Source organism: Siphateles boraxobius, unplaced genomic scaffold (genome assembly GCF_051911475.1).
Source record: "Siphateles boraxobius isolate OS27281-9 unplaced genomic scaffold, OSU_SipBor_1 24, whole genome shotgun sequence".
Taxonomy (NCBI): Eukaryota; Metazoa; Chordata; class Actinopteri; order Cypriniformes; family Leuciscidae; genus Siphateles; species Siphateles boraxobius.
The window spans coordinates 2,724,937-2,752,595 of NW_027508855.1; the positions used below are offsets into that span (position 1 = coordinate 2,724,937).

The 27,659-nt window shown below is 39.8% G+C and overlaps 1 protein-coding gene across 2 annotated transcripts; it reads right to left on the reverse strand.

The window, feature by feature from the left end:
• On the reverse strand, positions 1-27,659 carry abcg4a (ATP-binding cassette, sub-family G (WHITE), member 4a). 2 transcript variants are annotated; one of them, XM_077240742.1, is made up of 15 exons: positions 27,110-27,659; positions 24,283-24,520; positions 8,443-8,560; positions 8,190-8,322; positions 7,855-7,905; positions 7,585-7,730; positions 7,341-7,464; positions 7,100-7,214; positions 6,578-6,723; positions 6,383-6,481; positions 6,112-6,280; positions 5,810-5,910; positions 5,439-5,597; positions 3,121-3,239; positions 1-3,025 (listed from the first exon to the last, which is right to left on the reverse strand). In XM_077240742.1, exons 2-15 carry the CDS (start codon positions 24,509-24,511, stop codon positions 2,800-2,802), a joined length of 1,935 nt encoding a protein of 644 aa, XP_077096857.1. In that variant the 5' UTR covers positions 24,512-24,520; positions 27,110-27,659; the 3' UTR covers positions 1-2,799. The 2 variants fall into 2 exon arrangements, with proteins under 2 accessions (XP_077096857.1, XP_077096858.1); XM_077240743.1 differs by lacking the exons at positions 24,283-24,520; positions 27,110-27,659 and adding an exon at positions 8,937-9,007.

Sequence of the window (27,659 nt, forward strand, 5' to 3'; positions counted from 1 at the left end):
TGTAGGTAATATATAAATGCATTTATTATAATCATTTGAACATGGTTTAGCACACATAAATTGCATTTCTGATGAGGCAAACGTAATTATGCTGCAGGGAAGCTAACTGAAGTAACTCCTGTTTTCTGCACATCTGCTTTGCAAGCAAAAACCTTGCAGAATGTATCATACATAAAACTGAATCAACAGAAGTCCTTTTCAATATATCGGAAATCAATTTGCACTTTACCTGCTTATCTTTTTTTCTTTTCTAATCTGAGAGGGAACTGTAAAATGCTTTTTATTTGTTTAGGCATGCATGCTGCGTAACAAAGAATGTGATTTTGCTTTTAAATACAAACTATCGTAATTAAATGAGAGTGAAATGAGTTCATCCGGGTGTCTCTCAACATCCACATACAGAAAAACATATTGACACATTCTAATGACACAAACACGCAAAATGATGATTTGTACACAATAGAGAATTGACAGACGAGCACTGAAAATTGAATATTCAAGGATTAGGAAATATCACTCACTAGGCACAGAACAATACTATTGCTATAAGAAACAGGTATTATCCAACTCTCTACACTATGTACGTGTACCATTAGAAGAAAGATTCTTGATGGTGAACATTTCCTTATTCTAAACCTCTCCAATGACAATACTGAATACTGGAATGTTGACCTTCGAGCAGCTAATAGTTTCATTGATCCCTTGCTCCGAAAGCATCCACGACCAAGTGCTGACCTAGTTTTCCCTGGGTATACCATATGGCAAAGAAGCAAAACTGATTTTAGAGCAGCAATTCTTCACTTGCAGGATGACCAAAAGATCATCTTTAAAGCTGTGTGCAATGTTACGGCGGACAGATTGTTCTAGAAAAAGAGCAATCGTACCTTACAGTACTATGCGTTAGAGCTAAATGCTACTGACTATTCTGAGGGCCACCTTCCTGTCTCAAAACCTGTATATCACATTTTTACAACTCACATGGCTCAAGTAGAGTCAACTTGCCAATGGCAACATTCTAAAACAAAAACAAAAACAAAAACAAGAGGTCCTAAAATTAACTCGCAGCAGATTATTCAGTTATTTTGGGAGTATTTTCTGTATTACAATACATGTGCAACATAAATTCCTGTCACAGCACCTTGTGTTTTGACTCCAAATTCATCATGCAGTTTCCAGTCACAACACTCCCTTTTCCAGAATTGCATGTCATATTTAAGGATATAAAATTAACGAATGTCCAAAAAAGTTCCAATAAAACATCAAAAAAGTGCATACATGTATATACAATCTTGCTTAAAACATAACACATATACTTTTCTTTGTGTATACTCAGATTATTAGTAGTCTTCATTATATAAGGAGACATAACACATAGCAGGACTCAAAAATATTTCATTGAGTCAGTTGAGAAGATGTTTGCATTGCGGTATTAAATAGCCTGGCTGTTAGGGGGGAGAAGCAGGGAAGGGGAAGTGTACAAGTGCAAAGAAGAGTCATAGATTAATCCATCATGAAAAGCACATTGAAGATGGCATAAAGTGTTCATCCAGCATCTTTATGATCATGTCACTTGCAACTATCTGCAAATATCCTGATATCCTCAGTAGTGTAGATTAAGTGTCCAAGGGAACAGTCGCAAAAGAAGCATAAGGAAATAGGTCAGAGAGTACTATTTAAACAGTAATGGATGTTCGTATTAGATGTTCAATATCAGACATTAGGATTGCAAATGTTTTTCTGACATTTGATATGTGTCGTTCCTGGCTGAATGCAGTAAATTCAGTGGAGTGGAGTTTTTTTGTTTAATCTTTTTGGTCGCTGTAGGGAGTTTTTTATTGTACAAGTTCAAGGTTTAATCCCTCCTGATGAAAACGAGAGAGCAAAAGCCCACAAACTATAGTTCGTTTCTCTCTCAGGATACCAAAGAGGCAGTTGTCAGAGAATTCAAGGTAACGAGACTGATGGATGCTGACAAAATGCCGAAATGTTTCTCAAACAAGATTTCAGATCCCTTTCAGAAAAAAAGATAGGCAGTTCACATCAAGGGCACTTGCTTCAACATTCCTCAGAAGGTTGGATTTAGGTTGGCATGGCTTTGCCCAGAATTGCCTTGGGAGATCATGAAAGTCTTAATGTTCAGCAGGTTGCAGAAGATATTTTCTCCTCAAGCTCAGTGTGTTGTGGGAAGACAAAAATGGAATTGAAGATACGCTGGTTGGACCATTCTTATAGTCTAGGATATCCCGAACATCTCACTCAGAGTTCTTGGTTCTGCTGCCTGCATGTCCTAAAGTGCCCGAAGCATGCAGCGCACTCTCTTCCGAAACACATATTGATGATATTCTTCAGCTTGGTATGCATTTAAATGCATTAATGGTGAGATAATATGATGATCCTTCAATATGGTATAAAGAGACTTGTTCACATGTTGGCTGTTGGCCAATCCACATGCTATTGGGAGCTGTCATGAGATTGTCAATGTATATACATCCAATCCTGTATACAGACTCATGCTTCAATGTTCAGTAACGGGCTAAATTTACACAGTTATACTGCATGGAATACATTCAAAACATTCAAATTAAAGTAAAAAACCTCCATATTTACTATTCTATACTTAGAGAATTAAAAATACTTTTCAAGTAACAAAAAAACTGAGGATAAATTTTGCACTGCCGAAAAATGGCCCCGGAATCAATGTGCATTGGTTTCTGCATCCATTGCAAAAAGATTTTTATGTGCATTTTCGAGTTTATGTGTATGTTAAATAAAATTTTATTCTGAAGAGGAGCTCCTACCCTAACGCTCTGACTTGACTTTATAACGCAGAACAAGGTACGTGGCAAGTCTCAGAATTAAGAAAAAGAGCCCCAGCACAATGAAGTCCACGTAGAGCTTAGCATCCTCCACATCCAGCAGCTGCAGAACCTCTTCTGGTTTCTGGAACTTACACACCACGCCGGGACACTCCAGCTCTGAGCGGTTCATGCCATAGATGGAGAGGATCACACCCTCAAAACCATACCTGCAGAGGAATGGATCAGTGTTTGGGTGTGATATTTTTGTGATTAGGGGATGAATGTCTGTTTATGATTGTTATTGTTATGGTTCTTGACTGACCTGACGTACGACACATAGGAGCTCCATTGAAGGTATTTGGGGATGGTGTCAAAGTTGACAAAGAAACCCGAGAACAGAAGAACAGGGATGGCAGAGACTGGACCTACAAATGTGGCAACCTGAAGATGCGAAAGAGGAAAATATAAAGAACAGTCAATGTAAAAGCTGGGATCCAAGCACCTCAAGCAAGGAAGTACAAGGGGGGAAAATTGATTTGAATTTAACTGAATGCATTTTTAGGTTAAAATTTGAATAACATGTTCTGTTACTTGGTCTGCTCCCTGGTCAGTTCTTGTTAAAGTTTACGCTAAGTTTGGTGTAGATATCTTTCTGTTAATTAAATTTTTTGTTGATTTTAATCTCCGTCTTCGAGTCCTGCCTACACCCTGTTAAAGTGGGCCGGAACGGTCCGGAACTGCGTTCCGGCACCTGAGATAAATTATTAAATAAATAAATTCATTAATCTCAACGAATCTCGCTGGTCCCGAGATGGACCGACTGGCCGGCCGACCAACCTCCCTTCCTCCTCCCCGCTGAACGCGAGTGATTATAAATGCGTGAAATGCACTCACGGTGGTTGAGCACGGTAAAGTGAGTTTAATGTTAGATATTTCTCCGGACATTGTTTTCCCTGCAACTGTTCTATACGGTCGGCAGTCTTACAAAGATATCAATAGCTGGATTAGTTTTAACATTATGTAACCATTACCGACATTAAATATTCGTTCAAAATCACTGTGCATTAATGCTGCATATTTAAAGGCCTACCTGAGAATTGACGCATTTCCACAACGCATGCCCAGGCCCGGACTGGGCATCGGGAGCACCGGGAGATTTCCCGGTGGCCTGGCGATTAATTTGGCCTGCTGCTAGCCAGCGTTTTTCTATTTATTATTATTTTTTATTATTATATTATATTTTATTTTATATTACTACCTTTACCAGTGATCATTTTCGAATTCGTCATTCAATAAAATTATTATTAATATTAATGAAAATAATAAAAAATAAAATCACAAATCTGTTAGTCTAGACTGGCAAGACTACGATTCGACTTTATGCCTCAGCCAAACGGTTAAACAAAAAATGCGAGCAGCACCCGATGATGCAGGGAAAACGGCCAGGTGGAGCAGAGAAAAAGAAAAAGAAAGCACTCCAAGAAGAAGCAGAAAAATGTTGCAAAATTACTGACCTGTTCAGGGCTTCAAGTACAGGTCAGTTTAATCTGTAAATAGCCCACTGTAACGTTACTTTTTTCTTCGTTAACTTAGAATTGAACTGCTAGCAAATGTAAGCGATAGCGCCCCTATTATATCGTCTACATTCGTGGAGAAATCAAAACAAATGAGTGAAACAGCACACAGAAAACTCACAGAAGAAATCTGAGGTAAAAATTCTAATTGTTGTCTTTTTTTATAACATGATTTAGTTAAACATAACACAACTAAGGGAGCTGTTTCGCTGAATATTATCACGATTGGAAATGTTACATTGAATTTATTGTTCAGTAAACAAGTAGCGTAGTTAATATTTATTATTGTTACTTACATTTTAGACACAAACAATATTAATTGTTTTGTTCTATTGCACCGACGAAAATAGTTCCAAAGGAAAGCAACAGCAGCGCGTGTTTTGTTACTGAATGACTTCAATACAGTTCAAAAGTCTGGGGTTAGTACTGTACATCTTTTAATGTTTTTGAATAAAAGCCTTATGCTCACAAAGGCTGCATTCATTTGATTGAAATAAAAAAACGAAACAGAGATGTTGTGAAATATTATTACAATTTAAAATTGTATTTAAAATATTTCAATATATTTTCAAATGCAGTTTATTCCTGATGGTAAAATTGAATTTCCAGCAGCCATTACTCCAGTCATCAGTGTCACATGATCCTTCAGATGATCCTCAATAAACATTTCTTATTATTATCAAATTTGAAAACAGTTGTGATGATACATTTTTTGAGGAAAACGTGATATATTTGTCTTAGACAACGGGGTGTTTCAAATTCATTAACATACAGACCACAGCTCTTACAACAATAGTAACTTCATTAACAATCAAGGTGGTAAATTCATTAACATTCATTGTGACTCCGACGAACCCAAGGTGCTTTATATATACGCTGAAATAAACTTCTTTAAAATCAACATCATTTTTTCTTACACAATTTTAAAGCCTTCACTGCCACTTGTAGTGAGTTTAATGCATTCTTACAGAATAAAAGTATTAATTTCCTTTAAAGAAAAACTTTACTGACCCCATACTTTTGAACGGTAGTGCATGTTACCATCACTAGTTTGAAGTCCTCATACCTGTAGTGAGGTTGATGCCGCTCCAATGAGAAGCCCCAGAGACTGAGCCACTAAGGCAGTGGAGGTGGACAGCGCCATAAAGAGCAGATACCTTGCTGCCTCTGGAGGCTGCTTTGTCATCCAGTACACTATACTGCAGTACATTATCGGACAAATGACCTGGAAGTGTGAGAAGAAGCACTCATAAAAAAAGACATGAACGATTTGAAAAGTGTGACAGACCCAGTAGGGCATTGATTGACATCCCCCAACATTTAGAAACGTCTGTCCCCTCACATGCCAACTTCTCAAGCCCTTCCAATTACTTATAATAGTGGCTACATGCTTTGATTTAACATGATCACATGAGAAAGATTTAGAAACAGAAGTACCTGAAATGGAATGTCAGCCATGGTCTTAGCCAGGTAATAAGCCTTTAGACTGTACCAGTAATTAAGATGCTCCCTCATGAACACTGACATCTCCATTGGAACTGCAAGGAAAATACATCATTGCATAAGTGTCTAATTCGATCCACTGATTCTGTAAGAACCATAACTCTCAAACAAGCCAATAGGAACGCTTCTAATTCATAACAAACCAAAAAGGATTTAGTAATCACTCAATCAGATCAAATATTTTTTCCATCCTCAAAGAATTAAGCACACACAACCAAACACACAGATTGCCTTACATGTAAGGACGGTGGGCATGAGTGCTGCAAACATGAGAAACAGCATGGAGAAGAACAAGAAGCCAGTGTTGTTGAATACTTTGCTGGCATCATTCCCAATGTTCAGGTACAGCAGACCAATCAGCACGCCGATACACAGGTGTGACATCACCCTCAGGTGGGTTAATACCTGAACACACACACACGCACACAGATGTTGCTTTTTGTTGTTGGATTTCTTTAACATTTAATATATTAGGCACAGACAATAAAAAGAGAGGATAATTCTTACCGTGTCCCTGCATATTGTGATGAAGGTTCTCTTGAAGAGGATGCAGAACTGTGTGAAGGTACTGGTGGCAAAAGTGTGTTTCTCAATGTAGCCTGAATCCTGGTCGAATACACAATAACACAAGAGGTGAGCGGGTAAGAGACTGATAAAGAGACTGACAGATTTTGTGTGTGAGAGTGTGTGTTCATCGCTCACATTATAACACTGGGAGGGGCAGGATGTGGTGGGGTCATTCTTGTCAATGGAGTTCTTCTTGCTCTCATCTGAACACAGGCCTCCCTGAACAGCCTCGAAGAGCACAGGGTTCAGATCACCGTACTCTCCTGAGGCGACCTCAATTACTGCCAGCATAAAGACAGCAGAATTCATACACATGCTGAGTTTGGCTGTTTGACTGATAGACAAGAAGAGCCGAAAACAATTATTAACTCTATGAATACACTGGCACGATGCCTTCAGCAATTCAATCACATTGGATACAATTTATAACTAATATTTTTAAAAATAATATCGTAAGTAAATGATTAACAATAACTGGTTGATTACCAACATCCTTTAAATATATAATTTTGTGTTCAACAGAAGAAAGAAACTCTTACAGTTTTGGAACACACACACACACACACACACACACACACACACACACACACACACACACACACACACACACACACACACACACACACACACACACACACACACACACAGTAAACCTACTAAAGTCTGCAGGATTGTGGTATGTGGGGCAGTGGAGTCCAAGGTTTTTCAGGTAGGGGATAAGGTACGGTACTGTCCCCTTATATATACACTGACCTTGACTCAGGATATAAAGCTACACAGAAGAACAGACAGTATTAAAGAAGAACATGAACACATTAACATGCTCACACACTTCCAGTCATGTAACCCAGAAACACATTTTTCACAATACGATATAATTTTAGAATACAGCAATGACCTTGTCAAACATTTCAAATAGTTTTGCACTGGGCTGGTGGATCGTACAGATAATGGTTCTTCCTCCCAAAGCTAGAGATTTCATCAAGGACACCACCTGGAAACAGGATGCGCTGTCTAGACCACTAACATACAGAGACAAACACAAGTAAGTTTGGAAATATTAAACATTCATTTTTAAACATGTATTTTAAAAGGATTATGGTTAAGAATAAGGATGTGTGTAATACTACAGCTCTGGGTACCTGGTGGGTTCATCAAAAAACATGACAGGAGGGTTGTTGACCAGCTCCAGAGCAATAGCCAATCGCTTACACTGGCCACCCGACAGAGAGATTGTGCGAGTTTGGGCGCACTCCTGCAGTCCTAATGCTGTGAGGATCTCATTCACCTGTCACACATTATATCATTATTTAGCTAACAAAAACACATAAACACAATGTCACCATTCAGCTTCACAGTTTTGATCATTTTTCTAACATAACATACTATCTAGTGGTGCTGCAAAAGCTTACCAGTTCTTTTTTCACATCCATATTTTCATTAAGTTTAAGGTTAGCAGAAACCTAAACAAAACAATGAAAGATTATATTAAAACAGGGCTAATCTACAATCAACTATATCAAAACAACTATATACGTATTGATTGAAGGTGTTTATGTACAAATCATTGTGCATAAAATAATGATTTGAGTTGAAATTATTTGAGTAAAAAAGATTGGTCGCCAGGGACAATTGTTACCGTATATATACAGCTTAATAAAAATGATGTGTATATTTGTCCACAGAATGAAGTGATTGACCAATCAGAATTAAGTATTCTTCTCATGACACACACAAAGGAACTCACCATCATTGCCTCTCGTGTTGTTAGGTTTGGCAGTAGCATGTCATCTTGCATGATGTAACATGACATTTTTCGAAAGGTGCGGAGGTCACGGGGTCGCCCGTTTACCAGGATTTGACCTTTCATGCCTGTCTCTCTGCAGGAAGATGGAGACATGGCAGAAATCTTAATGAGACTAGAAAAAGAAAGGCTGGGAAGTGATATACAGGAAATGAATTATGGAATATTCCTTCTCTGTGCATAAATGCATGCCCACCTGTAGCCTGCAAGAATGTTCATGAGAGTAGACTTGCCGGCCCCGGAGGGTCCCATGATTCCGATAAGCTCCCGACTGCAGAACTTTCCGGACAGACACTTCAGAAGGGCCTTAAATCCTGCACACAGCATTTTGGGTACATTGTGTTTATTTCTGCTTTATGAGACAGCTTGAATTAAAATTAAATCAAACAAAAATAGGCTTGATTAAACATTGAATTATATTAATATACTGTATACAGAATCATATCCTGTGAACTCCAATGAAGTACTTTGTACTCAAAGTACTTTGATTGTGAAGTCTACAAAAATATTAACCCTCAAGTAATGTCCAATAAAACTATTTAAACTACAAATGACAGAATAACAGTCACAATTTGAACCATCATCCAATTGTGCTGAAAAATCAATGCAGCTCAATTCATTCCACCTCATTCATCTGAATTTAAACATATTATGTGACATGATATTATAATGATTCATGCAGTCACTTACATTATTAACCAGATATACCACAGACTGTTAAACACCATGAACGGAACTTACATTTTACACTGAAATTTACACTAAAACTGTTCAGGGTAACAAAAGAATGAACGAGATAAACAGTTGAAATTGATGGATTTAAATTCTTCCACAAAAATTAGCACGCATTCCACAAAAATACCAGTGACTCTTATCTCTGCCTCAAGAGGGAGACAGAAACTTGCGTTTCTCCTGCCACTCATTGTTAGCTTCTAGTTTATGTCAGTGGTCTTCAATCTTTTTGAAATAGCAAAAATGACATAGCATGCAAGTGTTGACTTGTAAGACTAGCAATTTTAAGCAACATGCATTTTACATTTAAAGGTTTAGGGTCAGGAAGAAAGAAAGAAAGAAAGAAAGAAAGAAATCATTTTATTCACCAAGGATGCTTACACTGATCAAAAGCGACAGTAAAGACTTTTCGTTGCTACAAAAACACCTTTATTTTAAACTTTCTATTCATAAAATAATCCTGAAAAAGAATGTTTCCACAAAATATATCAGAAATTTACAAAAATAGCACAACTGTTTTAAACACTGATAATAATAAATGTAATGTAATGAAAATTCCACTTTGCAATATTTTTTTATGTTTAAAATATTACAAAAAAAATAAAATGTAAATATTTTATTTATTTATTTATTTGCAAAAACTTTATTACATCATAAGAGAACCTCGAGGAACATATTAAAATAAAAATAAAAATCCATGTCATGACCTCTTTAATGCAAAAGAAAGAGTTTGAAATTAAAGGGAATCCTTTACAGTAGTATCCAGACCCCCTCAGGACCACAGATGCCTCACTGAAGATCCCTGGTTTTATGTTATACGTTTTGTCTTCCCCCTTTATCAGTGTGTCTCTCTATATTTCAGTCAGATCCTTGAGTCATTAGTGAAGTGCTCTGATTGCTTTCTTTCATTCCCTGCATTTCTCTCTCATTCTCCGCATATGCATCATGGAAAAACTGATGTACGATAACTGACATAATGGAGAAAGAGAATGAGAGCGACATGGGCAACACCCTCGCATCGACCTATAATTTCCTGTATGCTTCTCTGCATACCAATGATCTGTGGCGTGCATGAGTATTAAATGCTAACAACTCATCCACAAATGATATGCCCTGCATCCTGTTGTAACTAATAATTCATCTTTAGATTTTGAAACATGCTGACGGTGAGTAACCTGAGCATTAATCTGCTCATGCATTTCTCTCCATCTCCAGCACGAGTTAAAAACAAACAGCACTGCGTGAGATCACTTACATGGGTCTGTGCTATGGGCTGAACTGGGATCAGCCCGAGAGCGCTCTTGGAGAGTTTAAACACATTTAATCAATAGATGCATCCATGCAGTTTGTGGTTGTGTACTGATAAGGAAGAAATCATTCATCAATCTGCTAGCGATATGGTCTTGTGTTAGAAACGTTTTACTCATTAAAAAAATATTATATCTACATGGAGCAGGTTGCTTTGGAGCCCCACACAGGAAACAATTTCTTTGCCATGTTGTACTATTTCGTATAGCCTACTACTTGTTTTAATAGTTAAATAGTAAATCAATTTAATGAAAATAAAGGAACGAATTACAAAATATAGGCAAACACAATTTTGTGGAAGGGCTATGAGAGCTAATAATTGAAATACTGAATGAACTGTGCAATGACAGAATACTTACAGTTCTCTGATATGATTGAGGTCTGCTAAAATACATTTACATGATTTCAAGTTCAAAAACAACTTTTTTTTCTCTTACTACATTGCTGCAGCACCCTTTCCTTTTTTCACCTTCTGCCTGAAACGCTCTGTTTTAGTTCCTGTCTCTTTAACGCCCGCCTTTTCAAAAAGTCCAGTCTGTGCTATGATTGGTCATCTGGCCCAGTCTGTTGGTCAAACACTTACAGCGTGTGTCGGAAATGTAACACCCTTTAACTTAATCAAGTTTCAGCTCCGGAGGCTTTGTGAGCAGCTAAAAACTGCATTATAACAATAATGTTGGTAAAGTCCATTCCAGCCCTCCAGTGAAAAAAACTGTATTTCCTCGACATAGCAAATTCACTCACCAAACTGTTCTTTGAGGGTGGACCAAAGCAGCCAGTAGGCATTATGCAAAAGTGTAGTCACAGAATCTGTAGTCACAGAAATAATGCTTGGACTACAAACGAGGCATTTTGAGACAAGTATTTTCTGTTGGAGAAATTAACTCGCTTTACTGTGGACTTTGTGCTTTGTACCTTTGCAGCACGTTTGCATGCACAAACAGCTATATCACACACTGAAGGAAAGGTAAAAAAAAAAAAGTTTTTAAAAAGCATTACAGGTGCCTTTTAAGATTAACACCCTCAAGCTAGAGCACATAATCTAATATTCTGCATTTGAACAAGCTAGCAAACAGTTTGAAGGTGGAAAAAGGATATGTTGAATTTAAATTGAATGAAATATCTGGTGCATTACAAGAATGTATTTTGGACCCCTCACTATACACTGTTTGACAGTGAAATTCATAGTAATTAACTGGCAGCAAGTGACAAGTAACTTACTGTCAAATAAAAAGGGTTTGAGGGGGTAGATGAAAACAAAAAAAAAATTAGTTGTAGGCTACTGTATCACGTGCCATTTGAATGCACGCGCTACAGCGATCTGTCACATTTAAAGCGTCAAAACGTTATTTATTGTGTGAATCTCGTAAAAATATTGACAGAATCTGACAGCTGAGAATGTTTTCCATATCAAAAGTAAACTTCTCTGTCTGTCGGTGTCAGTGTCCTCTTTGTCCGCGATGTTTCTCTGCGTGAGAAAATGAATGTGTGGCGTGAGAGCGTGTGAAAAGGGTCAATTGCGCGAGTCTCACGGTCAATGCGTGAGAGTTGGCAGCTCTGAATTACTTATGTTTATTTAAACTAATAACTGTCTCATATCATAGTACCACAATTCAAAGTGTAATCTGTCAGATGGATTCGAAAATTAAGTTCAGCCAAATTCTCTGCCCCTCTCTATTTGTGACGTTATAGGCAAGATCATCTTGGATGCTGCAGTGTGCAGGTGGTGGTTGATATGATTGTAGAGCACTTTTTGGGTATACAGTAGTAATTATGAAAGCGCTATATAAATTCCTCATTCGTTCATTTATTCATTCAAGACTCAGAGGTATATTTCATATAAGCTAACCGGCCAAGTATACATATCAGAGCTTGTTCCTCTCGCACAGAGCTGCTGGTAGCATTAGCATGACTGATAAACAGCAGGGCAAGCTATGTACTGACTCTCCCCCAGAGACATAATACTCAGTCCTGAGTTGGTTTGAGTGGGCAGGAGGGCATAAATACTGACTGATGAATCAGTTTTCCTGGCAAGTATTCATTTAGACCAACAATTTGCTAAGTATACGGCAATTTGCCTCATGCAATGCAGTGTTGCAGCTTTACAGCAATACTGAAGCTAGTCACTGGAGGTGCTAAGTCTTTCCTTGATAACACTTTAAATCATGGTGCTAAGATCATTAGACAGTAATTCATAAACATAAATAATCATAAACATAAACACCACTATGTTCCCATGACATAATGTACCAGGCAAAAGTTGGACACACTATCTCATTCAAGTGAATGTGAGGGTTGGTTCAAACTTTTGGCTTGTACTGTCCATGTTCTACAACAGCAACATTAGAAAGGGGGAAAAAACAGTTAAATAACACGTTTAAATAACACTGAATTGTTAAAAAACTGAATTGATACTGTTGCAGAGTAGCACCTCCGGCAACCTTTGTTAATTTACAGTTCTGTAGGCGGACAATTATGGACAGTGATTCCGGTAAGAGAATCAGACTCGGGAGAAGTATATCTTCGTCAAACTTCTCTTTAATAACACTTGTCAGGCAGTAAGTGACATCCATTTACAATCTCAGGATGGTAAGGAAGTTATATGAGGTAATCATGTTGTGTTGTGGTATTTGTTGCATGAACGCACAACATTGAACGATATCTGGGAGAGACGGCTGGAACTGGCTATTGCATCAGTCTGCTTGAAGTAGCAACTATGATATTAGTCTGTCAGAAACCGCTCTCTGTTTTCCGTTCCAGGACGGACTTTCTGACACAGCCGCCCCCAATTATCAGTCAGGATAATTGTATTCCTTAAGAAAGGCCGTCTGGAGGGTCTGTATCATTACCCCCATTGGAGGAAGTGGAATCAGTTTCACGACAGGGCGTGTGTACATCTTGCCTTTGACATGGACTTTGGCTGTCCGGATTCTCCCGTCAGCCCCTGCGTAGGTTTCTGTCACTGTACCCACAGGCCATAGCGCTCGTGGGAGTTGATGGTCAATGAGGAGAACCACTTGTCCCACTGCCATCTCCTTGACATCCGATCTCCACTTCTGTCTACCCTGTAGTTCTGGTAAGTAGCAGTGAATGAAAGCTCTCCAGAACTGGTCGGCCAATACCTGACTGTGTCTCCACCTGCGTTTCCCCAATAGTTCGTCAGAGTCGTAAAGGACTTGTGGTAATGAAGCATCATGACGTCCCATGAGTAACAGGTTAGGAGTTACAGGATCAAGGTCTGCAATGTCCGATGAGACATAGCCAAGAGGCTTGGAATTGAGTATGCCCTCAACTTCCCCTAGCAATGTTTGCAGAACCGATTCAGGCACAGATTGTTCACGTAGAATGACTCGTAAGGCAGTCTTAATTGATTTCACCTCTCGCTCCCATGTCCCGCCAAAGTGAGGGGCACTCGGTGGGTTATATCGAAACTGGATCTGCTGTTTAGCCAGTTGTTCCTGCAACTCAGGAGCCATTGGACGAAAGGAGTCTTTTAACTCGTGATCGCCTCCAGTAAAGTAAGTGCCATTGTCACATAGAATCTCAAAAGGCTTTCCTCTACGGGCTATACAGCGTCGCAAAGAAAGGAGGAAGGCGTCAGTATCCAGGTGCTCCAGGAGATCGAGATGTAAACATCTGGTTGTCAAGCACTTATATACGATTCCCCATCTTTTCTCCTGGCGCCGACCTATCTTTACCTGAAAGGGCCCGAAGAAGTCTACGCCAGTGAAGTAAAATGGTGGCTTAAACAGGTGTAACCTACAGGGTGGAGGGTCGGCCATCTGTGGGTTCAGAAGGCAGGGTTTCAACACGACGAAGTCGTCCACCCACTCTGATAAGACCAGTATTTTTGTCATACTCCGGGGCGAGATAACTCAAACGGCTGTCTGTCGGGATAGGCTTTCCAGCTTTCAAAGCTCTGAATTCCTCTGGGAATGAATAAAGCTGTGACTGTGCTAAGAGGAGCTTTTCTGCCTGTGTGGCGTTGATGTTGGCCGCCCCATTACAGGACTCGACAGTAGCTTGAACTAGCTCGTTCCAGGTTCTGAATTGACTGAGGTCTGAAGGCACTGGACTGGGAATGACACTGAATGCTCCAACAAAGGATGCTTTCCTCATCTCGCTAAGGTCAGGTGTGGATTCCGTGCTGGGTGTCAACGGCCACATATCCTGTGGTTCAGTCAGGAAGGTCGGCCCAGATCTCCATTGGTGAGGACCTGCTATTTCGTCTAAGGTAAGACCTCTAGTGATATGGTCAGCTGGGTTTCGAGCAGAGTCAACATACCTCCATCTGGTAACATCTGTCAAAGTCTGGATCTCTGCTACTCTAGACCCCACAAAGACCTTGTATCGGCAGGATTCTGATTTTAGCCAATGCAGCACCGTAGTTGAATCAGCCCATGTGACTTGGTGTATGGGAATGGTCAGTTCAGTCTGTATCACTTAGGCCATCTGAGCTCCAGAAAGTGCAGCGCACAACTCTAAGCGGGGCATAGACAGACATTTACGAGGAGCCACTCGAGATCGAGCTAGGACAAAGGTGACATGGACTTTTTCACTGTTGTCTGTGACCCGAAGGTAGGCCACGGAACCATATACCCTCTCCGAAGCATCACAAAAGACATGGACTTCCCGCACAGTGGAAGGAGTGTCAGCACCGCCAGGCGCGTAAGTTCGAGGGAATTGCAGTCTGGTGATGCTGGAAAGCTCTGCAACCCACTTGGACCATATCTCACGCAGGTGTAGAGGTTCGATAGGGTCATCCCAGCTAAGGTTGTGTTTCCAGAGATCCTGGATAAGAGTTTTAGCCCTCGTGGTGAAGGGGACTATGAAACCCAATGGGTCGAATTGGCTTGCCAGAGTCTTGTACAGATTCCTCATGGTGGGCTGAACAGGCTCTGCTATGCGGTTCTTATAACCGAGGGTGTCATCGAGGCAATTCCATTGTAGGCAGAGAGTAGGTTCTTGCATGTCAGTGCTACCCTGAGACAGCCAGCACTCGCTACTAGCTGATCTGGCTTCCGATGGGAGGTGTTTGAGAACTGATGGTATATTGCACGCCCTTGTCTGATCTCAAAGCCTCCCTTTAGCAAAGACTGACGCAACCCATCTATTATGGCCCTGGCCTCACCTTGGTCGGGAGTACTGTGAAGACAGTTGTCGACGTAAAATGAGTTCTCCACAATGTCAGCTAAGCCAACCATGGTGCCTTGGTGTTCCTGGGCATGAAACTTAAGGGCGTAAATTGCGCAGCACGGACTGCAGGTCGTACCAAAGGGCAGTACCTGCCACTCATAGATGTCTTGGTTAGCTTCCCTATCCATGTTCCTCCAGATGAATCGCAGCACAGACTTGTCAACAGGTAACAAACGTACTTGGTGGAACATGCCTTTAATGTCCCCACTCACTGCAACTGCATGTTGTCTGAACCTCAGTATGACACCTAGCAAAGATGGCCCCAGTGTTGGCCCTGGAAGGAGTTGTTCGTTTAAGCTTTGCCCATGGTACTGGAAGGAACAGTTGAAGACTATTCAGTCCTTCCCATTATGATGCACAATGTGGTGCGGAATGAACCAAGACTCTGTGGACTTTCCTGCCTCCTCTGGTGTTATCTTGGCAATGTAGCCTTCAGATTCAAGCTTTCGAATTTCAGAACAGTAGGCTTGAGCTTGCTCAGAATTCTTGCCCAGTTTTCTCTCAATGTATCTGAGACTGGAGAGCACAGCCTCTTTGCTTGCATAGAGCAAGGTGATAGGAGTACGCCTTAGTAGCGGAGTAGCATACCGCTGGATACCATTTACTTCTACTCTGACTGTAGCAGACTGCAAGAGGTTGTAGGATTGTTGGTCTTGCTTTGAGCATGTGATCAGCCTTTCATTGTATGGCAAGGTGTCAATTTGCCACAAGCGCTCCACATGTTGATACAACTCGTCACGTGTTGGGGCTGTCATTAGATGCAGGCATTGTTGCTGGCCTTTAGGGGGCTGAATTGGACACATTGGGCCTTGCAGTACCCATTCAAGCTTGGTACATATGGCAACGGGACCACCTTCTGCTCCTCTACGTACTGGCTGAATAGGAGTCAGGAGGTGTGGCATATCAGACCCTATGAGGAGTAAGGGTTTCACTTTGTCTACAGACTGCAAGGGTAGACCTTTCATGTGGCGATATGCTTTCTGGAGTGCTGCCACTGGGTAATTATGTTCAGCAAGGCTTAAAGCAGAGGCAGTAAAGGCATCACGAATGACATACTTCTTAAGCATAACTTTCTGTGAGCGGTTGGGTCTGTCAAGATATATCTGAGTGGATGGCAAACTCACCATAAGCACCGCTCTCGAAGTATCTCTGATAGAGTCATGCAGGACAGTCAGGTGCAGTTCTTTGCAGACTTTACAGGGACGCTTGAGATTACAGGAGTCCACTGGATGATTCCGACCACATTTCCAACAACGTTTACCCTCTGTGATCCAGGTAACAATCTGGGTGGTGGTCAACCTCTTGAATTTATCACATGAATTTAGAAAGTGATCTTGGTTATCGCAATAAGGACAGTAGGGCTTTAGCTTGGAAATGGCTTTAGTCTGGGCACGTTCAGAGGGCTTGGCATCTCTCTCGGATGTCAGAAGTACAGGTGTTGAACGCTCTCGATGATAAGGAGTGCCTTTACTCTTTACAGATGACTTTGTTGTGTCAAACTGAAACATAGCAGCAGCCCGACTTGATATGCACTGTGCTTGTGACTTCGTTTGTAACCAAGCCGCTAAGTCGGGGAAAGTGTAGGTTCTATCCATACCAGTTTGAAGGATACCATGGCTTAAACAGTATTCTACAAAGCCGTCTCGGTAAGCGGGTGGCATCTTACCCAGAAGACGGTCCACATGAGAACCACACATAAGCTCATATCCGTACTGTCCCTCCAGCGTCCTTAGCATGCCCACCAGGGATTGCACAGATAAGGCGAATGAATCGAAGGCATTGGTATCACCCATTCTGAGCGGTGGAGTACTCATGATACTACCTAATTCTGATTGAACAAGCTGCCTGGGCTGGCCATACTTCTCCTGCAAAGCTTTTCAACAAAGCAAAGTCACTTTCTGTACCACTCTCAAACACTGGTAGTGTGGGGCGAGGGATACCGTAGGCTGCTGCCATCAGAAGCTCTGTTCCGGGTTGAGGTAAGTAACCAGTTTGGGGAACAGGTGGATGTGGATATGGTTGATGGCAGATGGGTGCAGTAGATGAGACAGTCACTCGCACTGAGCTGGCTTGATGAAACTGTGATGGTGGCCTAGTTGTGTCTGGTGATGCTTGAGGCTCTGAATCAGTCAAATTTGTGTCTTGGCTGAGCAGGGAACTCACCAGCATGGCCACTTCTAGATCAGCTTTCGCCTTTTTCAGCTTGCGCCGTCGTTCTAACTGGTTAGACAAGGCCTCCTTTGCCATGAGAGCCTCTTCTTGAGCACGTTGTGCCTCTTTGGCTTGGGTTTGTAGTCTCTGGCACTCTACTTCTGCCAGCGTGTCCTCCTCCATTTGTTGAAGTAGGTCGTCGTACTGCCGCTGTTTTATTTTCTCCTCCATTATGGCTGCCTGGCTGCTTGTAAGTGCAGATGTAGCTTGAACACCAGATACAATGGAATGACAACTGGATCTGGAACGAGAGCTGACTTTACTATGGGACGTTTTCCTCGACTGGCTCTTATGTTGGCTGTGACAGCGAGAAGAAGCGGTTGGAGGAGGGTCCACAGGAGGTATGTAACCAACCTCATAGTCACCCAGATGGGAAGGCAGTTTACTCTGTCTCTTGGGTCTATCCACTGTCTCTGATGCATTGCTAGCTGCTGTGTCCATACTGTTTACTGTTGCCACATCCGGCTCGAAGGACCAATTTGTTGCAGAGTAGCACCTCTGGCAACCTTTGTGAATTTACAGTTCTGTAGGCGGACAATTATGGACAGTGATTCCGATAAGAGAATCAGACTCGAGAGAAGTATATCTTCGTCAAACTTCTCTTTAATAACACTTGTCAGGCAGTAAGTGACATCCATTTACAGTCTCAGGATGGTAAGGAAGTTATATGAGGTAATCATGTTGTGTTGTGGTATTTGTTGCATGAACGCACAACATTGAACGATATCTGGGAGAGAACGGCTGGAACTGGCTATTGCATCAGTCTGCTGGAAGTAGCAACTATGATATTAGTCCGTCAGAAACCGCTCCCTGTTTTCCGTTCCAGGACGGACTTTCTGACAGATACAATGACAGGAAAACATAATTCAGAAATCATACAATATAATTGTAATGTAATCTGTTTTGGTTTAGTTCTGTTCATTTGCCCTGTCATTATTTGTTGATTTTGGCTGCAGCTGAAATCGCATACTTCCCTACTAGTAGGTGAAAAACAGTGACAAAAGAAGTATGTCCAAATTCACAGTACTCGTAAAAGAGTAGGCAAAAAGTATCTGGATGACCTTCTTCCGGCGAGATTCTCATAGATATAAACACTAGATGTCGCCTTGGGGGTCTAAACATGCGTCAAAACCGCCGCCATCTTGGAACAGGGGTCTTGTCATAGGAAGTAGCTAGGTAACGCTGAATTCATGGATGATGCCAGACTTTTGTGCTGCGTATGGATGTTTACACGAACGAAATCTAAAAACCAGACAGCAAGGGATTACATTTCACAAGATTCTGAAATTTTGTAAATTGTTAAACATTTCTCTGGACTCTATAATAAATACATGTCTGACCGTTGGAACGAACCAAAACAACTAGAAAATCGCATTCATGATGATTTATGGTGATTTTATTTCCATTAGACCTTTTCCTACATTGACGCTGATGAGGGGTTCCCCTGTTTCAAGATGGCGGCTCTATTGACGCATCCGTTCCAATGAACTGCCGTAGCCAAGGCGACATCTAGTGTTTATATCTATACGAGATTCTGAAGTGTGCATACGATGGACATTTTACAATCCCATGAGGCCACGGGAGAGGATTTGTGAATAGAGTCAGAGAATGTCTAATAAGATGGAGAATTGGCACTGTCTGGTTACTTCCAGTTTCTGGATGGGCTGCAGTAACACGTCTCTGTCCATGCGGGGACGCTCGCAGGCAAGTGCAGAATGAATGGGAGTCTATGGGGTTTCACCCCCAGAAATCCACCTTTCTCAGGATGTAATTTTTTGTCAAGTAATTTGAAAGTTGCATTCAAAAGGGAGGCTAAGATAATACACTCAGCTGAAAATTGCATTTTTAAGTTCACTTATCTGTTCTAAAAATCCGTTCAAAAATGTGATGACGTCACGTCGAATGCTAGCGTGTTCCAGCCAACAACGACCTAACCTGTAAGAAATCGAAAGGACATAAGTACTCGTTCATTCAACTTTTGGTCTATAATCTATATTGAACTAGCGGAATCAACAATAAAATATACGTTGATTCAACGACAAGCAGGAGAAAGGGATACATTTAGCCGTCTAGCTCCATAGACTCCGATTCATTATGCACTCTCCCGCAATCACCTCCAGTGGAATTCTAATGGAACTGCAACCAAGATGATACAATGGGGCTAATAGGAAGTGCCAAGACTCTCCATAGACGGACTCTGATAGAGTGGCAAAGTTATGACGTCACTTTGTAGGACAACTCGGAAGTTAGCGGCGCATGGGTTCCCTCGATCGAAAAGCTATGCATTTTCCCCATAGACTTTTGGAAAATCGCAAAAAATAAGATCTGTGTTCAACAAAGAGTTGTGACCCTTAAACGTTTTGTCTATCAAGATAATCTTTACAAGTTAATCCAAAATGTATACATTTTGAAGCCTATATAAAGTTTAAAAAAAACACAAGCAGACACAATAAAGTTTAAAAACCACAAGCAGGTTATAACTGGTGTGTTTTATTTTATAGATCAAAAGGCTACCGTCAACTATTTGATTACAGTACTTCTTTCATTACTGCAATTTTTGACTGAATACACAGTATTCTGCTGTGAACTTGAACAAACACAGTAAATTACTGTAGATTTCACATATTTTTTACAATGCTGGAGATGTAGTATATTCATAGAGCAGATTTGTGACTATTGTGCATTACTCATAACTCTAACTTTACCACTGGGCTTATTTACATTTCCACTGGTATTGTATAATATAGTCCAGCCATGTATGCTAGTTCCCACAGGTTCAGATCAAAGCAACCATCCAAAATTCAGAATGTTTATGACTCGACACGTTCTAAAAGCAGTGAGAGAGGAGGAACAGAACAAGGGATAAGAAATTGCAGGAAGACTCAAGAGAAGATAAAACATGACAGGTGAACAGGAGTCCAGAGGAAAAGACAGAGTGGAGAGAAAGGGGCCAGAGGTAATACAGAAAAGCAAAAACAACAGAGACCGATCAATAAAGATGAGAGGCTAGGAAGGGAAGAGGCAGTATGACATCTAGGAGGAGGGTTAAATGGCAGGAAAGCCACATAGCTTCTATTCATCAATCAAAAACAAAACCATCAGCCTGCACATAACTATTAATATTCGCTCTGCCTTTACTCACATACATTATCATTCAAGGCTCAGGGCAGTACTTATAGAGGAACAATTCTGTATGACCTTCCAACCAAATTCCATATGGACTGCACAGCAATGAAAAGGTGAGAAAAACAACAAGGTAAACCTGGATCAACATGTATCTAGCATGCAAGCAAATATGCCTTTGCAGTGTTTTTAAAATTTAGTTTGAAAATGCATAATGCATAAACATTTCTGAATTTTAATTCATATAAATGTCCATGCCGGCTGTGGCTGATTTATACTGTCTAGTTGGATTAATTTGCTCAAAGGTGACAGTAAGGACTTTTACAATGTTACAAAAAAAAGTCTATTTTTAAATAAATGCTGTTTTGAACTTTCTATTTATCAAAGAATCCTGAATAAAAAAATATCACATTTTCATTAAAAATATTAAGCTACACAACTGTTTTCAACATTGATAATAATAATAAATGTTTCTTAAATACCAAATAAGCATATTATTATGATTTCTGAAGGATAATGTGACACTAAAGACTGAAGTAATAGTTGCTGAATTTTTTTTTTCTTTGTCATTACAGGAATAAATTATATTTTATACGTAGCCTCTAAGGAGCATAGTGGCATAAAAATGTTGAATGGGTGAAAACATTACATTTTTCATGCTCCGTAATTTTAAAATATATTAAAATAGAAAAGTTATTTTAAATTGTAATAATATTTCACACAAAAAAATTGTTTTATAAAGCCACATAGCCTGTAAATACAGTTGTTGTTGAATTATTATATTTCATTTCCAACAAGATTATTTGAAATGGTTGGATAAGGTTATCAAATTTGCAAAGACCTAAATATTTTTCAGCCTGAAATGATACATCTAAAACTGCTGATACAGAAATTGCACATGAAAGAGCTTGTTTCTCAGCAGATGGAACAACAGAGGGATTGCATAATGAGGTATGAGGTAATAATGAAAGAATGGCATACTAATGTATGGGGTGCTAATTAAAAAAAAAAAAAGCCTTTGAAAGGCACACCATTCAAACATATAAGAAACATAGAGTCTTAAAGGCTATATGTTATAGAGTTCACCACTTTATGATTCACTATCTTCCATTTAGTAAGGGCCGTGTGTGTGTGTGTGTGTGTGTGTGTGTGTGTGTGTGTGTGTGTGTGTGTGTGTGTGTGTGTGTGTGTGTGTGTGTGTGTGTGTGTGTGTGTGTGTGTGTGTGTGTGTGTGTGTGTGTGTGTGTGTGTGTGTGGCTCAGCATGCTGGAGGACTTGAAGCTATAGGAGCTGCTGTGTATGCAAAAGCCATTATTCACCAGCATTAACACAGCACTGCAACCACTCCATGAGGATTACTGGGTATAATACGAGCAGAAAGAGGGAGAAAGACAGAAGGCAATGAGAGTTAGATAGATATATGTGAAACTCCATAAGCAGGTACACCAAGCGAGTGTACACAGAGTGTAAATAGCAACAAAAAGTATTTTCTTTGCTCTAAGTTTAAATAGCGATAGATGCTATTTACACTAAGTGAAAAAGTATTTTCTTTGCACAAGCTATTAGTGGCAGATACTATTTGCACCTCAGTGCATTGTAGTATATTATAAAACAGTATACAGTAATAACAACCTATTTAATAAGCTTATAATTTGTGTTTTAATAAGCTTATAAATTATAATTAAGCTTATGCAACCCGCCTTACTCTCCATGCTACTGATTCTGTCATCAGTGAGATATCATTTGTCATTTTGTCCGGCTCAATCAGACAATGGTGGGTGGAGTTAGTGTAAATAGCTTCTGCCAACAAGGCGGGCTTTTTGCATTGGTATAAATAGACACTCCGCACACAAATTATATACATTTAATAAGCTATTTTTGTATGTATGTGTATATATGTATATATATATATATATATATATATATATATATATATGTGTGTGTATGTATGTATGTATGTATGTATGCATGTATATTTATTAAGTATTGTATAATAAAAGGACATTAAATGTATGTATTTTCATTAGATATTTATATAAGGGTCTATATATATTTATTAAACAAAATCTACTTATTATATACTACATGCACTCAACATGTTTCGAGGAAGTTTAATAAAGATGAAATGAGAGATAGTCCAGTGAAAATATACCATGATAGAAATATCAAATTAATAATTCCATGAACCCGTTTCCAGCCCAGTGAAGCACATGCACCCAAAGCTCAAACTAACAATTTCTATTTGTTTAAGAGCATTTAAGCACAAAACATTTCTCCTTTTATCTGAGCACTCCATACACTTTCTTAAGACTGCCAGTTCTATCTCTTATCTTATCTCACGAGCTACACAGAATGTCAGATAAACCTATCCAGTCTCATGTCCATCAAAAACCAGCCTATGCTGCAGAGCAAAATAATAAAAAAAACACCAAGTACAATGAATCATTGCAACCAGATTAAAAAAAATGGGTGGTGTAGAAGAAGATTGTCCTTATTAATAAAGTGTGTATGAGCGTTCCCGTGTGTGGGCTGAGCTCATCCCGGGCAGGTTTAGCTAGGCTAGGCAGTAGACAAGCTGAGCAGTGTGCCGTCTAGGGAAGTGAATTATTTACTATATCTAAAGTCTGCTGAGAACAGCACTCCACAGCCCAGGACACAGGGTGGAGTGCGTGTGAGGGGCTAATAGTATTACGTCCATGTATATGTGTGTTTGTGTGTCATGAGTTTGGAGTGATAAGGGATTATGTATAGCTATTCCGTCCATATCACAAAACAAACCCCAACTGGGTCATCATTACACCGATGCACCAACTCACCAAGTAAATAAGACGACATTAAAAATTAATTTGAGTTTAAATAATCGTATGATCTTGCCAGTACATTAGATAAAAGCATCTGTTTAAAAAACAAAACATTGCAACAAAATGACAGTAAAATCCTTTTCATTTTTACTACAGTTGATTACTGAGACACAAGATGGCACAAGTTCGAAAGAGTTTGAATCTGCGGTGTGAAAGTGTGTTTCAGTACTAGGATGAGATGATGTTGGCATGGATGACGGAGATCTGACAACAGCGATCGACCAATCAGATTTGAGTATTCCAGAAACCATGTAATAAATTTAAATTATTAGCAGTATCTTGAGTTTTATGATTGGTTTGTTGCATAATTCCAGTTCCTGTTTCTTGGCAAATACTATTAAATCAGTGTATATGTATGTAGCTTATCATATCTGGAAAGTTTGTCATTGGTTGCGAGAGATAAATGCAGTAAATCACATGATCACTTTTGTACTCATGGGCAATAAAAGGAAAATAACTGTCAGCGTCTTGATTTCGGACACAATAAAAAAAGAATTTCAAAGGTAAAATGTGTAACCCTCTAATACTACCTGAAAAACAAACTATAATCACTCATTTTGAGTCTATAAGCTTCAAAAGCTTAATCTTTAAGATCCATGCAATACCTCGCCTCCTCCAACATGGGCCCTCACGGATGGTGTAGGAAAGCTCTGTAAACTCCAAGTCCACTGTTGAACGCCGAGGCAGGTGAGAAAACCTCTGTGCCTCAGTGATATGGTTCTCCACTTTCTTCAGGTGGGTCAGCATGGCAGCATCTTGAGGGGCTCCTCCTGCACGCTTAGTCTCCTCCATGGGAATGGAAACTGACCCCGGCTCTGAGGACTTCGCAGCCATACCAAGAGACTGGGCAATGTGGGAGAAAGCAATGATGAAAAAATAGTTATAATGTATAAATATGGAACATTTGTACTGACACAGAATCATAAAATCATAAAATTATACTACTTTCAAATCAAATCTGCCTCAATGCAACCACCTCACTTATACATGCACTTATGCAGAGGAGAATATGTATTTGATGAGTCGTGTGTAAATTCACACTCCTATTTGAGTCTATGTGAGGTTGGGCTGAGGAGCAAAAAAGAGGAAGAGAAAGGTAACAAAATCATTCTGTCTTTTAAAAAGAAACAAATGAATCATGGTGGTCATCATTCTGAATAAACATTCGCTCATTCCAACCACATTATGTTTTAATGAAGTGTTTCCGGTTAGGCCAGTTGAATGGCATTAGGGTGCTAACTATATTATCCTAAGGCCATCTAGAAAGAAAGATATTTTGAGCATAAATCTGTGACAGAGGAAGCATCTGCTCAGACATGAGGGTTATGCACTTGGAGACAGTTTCAGTTAGTAGAGTAATTACCCTTGAAGCCTATGGAATTTAATGCCAGCATCTGAAGCTTTGATGGAAACCTCTTTTTCAGTTTTGCTTTGGCAGCTTTCAACGAACAAGCTGACAAGAATAACAACTGACCACTGGGTCGAAGCATCTCTCTCTTTCAAATTAGTATTTCTGTACCTTTCAATAGTAATGAAGAGCTTCCCTGAGCATATTTTTATGAATATTTAGATAAACTCACATAATTGTTATAGAATTATCCTCTATTTATATTTAAAAAAAAGAAAGCTCGGACAGATTAAGAATCCAGATTAAGGATTCTCACGTTTTCCTGCTGGATGTGGAAGGCTGAGGTTTTAATTCCAGAACTGTTATGAGTAAGGATCTGATTACAGCCTGACAACAGTATAGTGCTGATTCATATGAACTTTCTGAATGACATAGATATGAAAATTCTACACACACACACAGGTTAGGATTTGCTATTCGTGGGGATATCTTCGCCTCTCTATAGACAATGATTTTTATACTGTCCAAACCGATATTCTATCTTCCTACACTAAACCACCCAAAGAAAACTATCTTCATTTTTACCTTTTCAAATAAGCATAATTTTGTATGTTTATTAATTAATTTCCCTCGTAGGGACTGGGACAATTGGTCCCAACAATGTATTAGTCCACAGCATTCAAGAATTGAATTACTCAGAATGCAGTACAAAAGTGCCTTTCTGCAAGAATATCAGAATTTTAAATATAGTCATATCAGCATTCAATTAAAAATCACCACCGGATTCAATGACACTGACATTGTAAAACTGAGCTACAGAGGTACAAACAGTAATGACAGCAATGAGAACGTGGAATCCATATTATTGTTAATTGTATATCACGTCAATATAGAATGCACTTAGGCTGCAGAAGCATCTAAACCAGTTCCGGGTGCTGTGCTTGATAAAACCCTGCCTCTCTAAAGAACCAATGTTTTCACTGTTGCCATCTAGCAAATTATACTGTTAAAGTGCTTGTCAATATGGTATCTTCCATTAAGAAGCGCTCAGTTTATTTTCCATTATGTCTAAAGGCACAAGACAAGAGGCTGGAGAATCGAACAAAACTACATTTCAAAACTGATCTAAGACTGCTCTGGAGCTTTACATGTATAGGACCCTATTTACTGCCACTTGACACAGGTTTTCATTAAATACAATCATTCCATCACAGCTGAGGCTGGATGAAATACATGCACCAACAGAGGAACAAAAAACCTCAGAGGGATTCAAAATCTGTAAATTCACCCAATCCATCTTCCTCACAGATAGACCTGCACTTAATCCTCTTCATATAGAAGTGATTCATCTTGAAAAGAGTGGTCCTGAACATTTATTTAAAATATTTCCAATTTAATATATGCAGCCTAATTTGGAATTCTGGTCTTTACTGGTGTAGGATGGTCCCATGCCCAGCCTGGCCAACTGGTGTTAAGCAGGATTAACAAATTAATTCAAAAACCAGACAACAGACCAGGCTGACCAGGTTGACCAAGTAGTATATATAGTAGACCAAGGCATAGGTCTAATGATTATGTCACCTATAGGACTCTATTGGCCACAACTTGACTCTCTTTTTCAGGAGAAAGACCATGTTTTTTAGCACCTCAGAATGGATCAGAATTTTGTACCTCTCGTATTTGACACACCCAATTTAGGTCTTAGAGCTTTTACGAATGAGCTGATTATATAAATGAGTTGTGTTAAATAAGGAAAACATCCCAAATGTGCAGTGTTGAAGATTGAGAACCAGTAGTGAAAACCCAGTCTGTCAGAGATAGGTCACTGTCTCCCTTCATTCACTGATGCTCCACTTCCCAACACAGATATAATACAGATCACCCAATGAGTAATTATGAGGGAACAATATTCATAAATAACATCACATTCACGTGCCCTCAACCTGGTGAACAGAGTCAGTGTTTAGAATAACATGCATCACATACCCTGTCAATGGCATCGCACGCATGCAAAACACAGGCTAGTGCTGTATTTATACAAGTGATACAAAGTGTTCACAGACTCAAAATGACATGATACCTACTTTTTTGACGCGTTGAGTGAATCAAACGTCTCTCTGGCAGTGTGCTTCGTTATAAAAATGTCCAATTCATTCCTCTTAGCTCAAGAGAATAGTACACACAGGCTTCAGCAACAGGAGCGGCCCCACACTATAGTCCAGCTGAGAGAAAAGATGCTCCGTTACACGCCCGATCCCGCTCACCGGTGACGGCGAGGATGCTCTTCTCCTTCAGAAAGCCGCTGTACGTCACATTCATATCGTTCCTTGAAAATATACCGAGACAATTCCCATCCAAAATAAACATAACAGTTATGAATAATTAAATATATGCAGCATCCTTGTTAAACCAGGAGTTTCATTTCGGACAGCTGACTGAAGGGCAAACATGACTCGATCATTGCGCATTAACAGTCATCCAGAATGCGTATGGAGCTGTGCAGAGAGAAGTAGTGCTCGTTCTGCCCGGTCCTCCGGATGCTACACCGCAGTATGATATAGCGCGCAGTGGACAGAGGAGCCCTGGCACGCCCGGCGGTCTATGGTACTGGGCGTAACTGCTCTCGTCCGAAAT

Excerpts from the sequence above, each read along its gene's own strand:
- abcg4a (XM_077240742.1), bottom strand. The coding sequence starts at position 24,511 with ATGGCTGCGAAGTCCTCAGAGCCGGGGTCAGTTTCCATTCCCATGGAG. Across the intron at positions 7,465-7,584 it reads TTTTTTGATGAACCCACCAG|TGGTCTAGACAGCGCATCCT; the intron begins GTACCCAGAGCT and ends TCTGTATGTTAG. Across the intron at positions 7,215-7,340 it reads TATTTGAAATGTTTGACAAG|CTTTATATCCTGAGTCAAGG; the intron begins GTCATTGCTGTA and ends TCTTCTGTGTAG.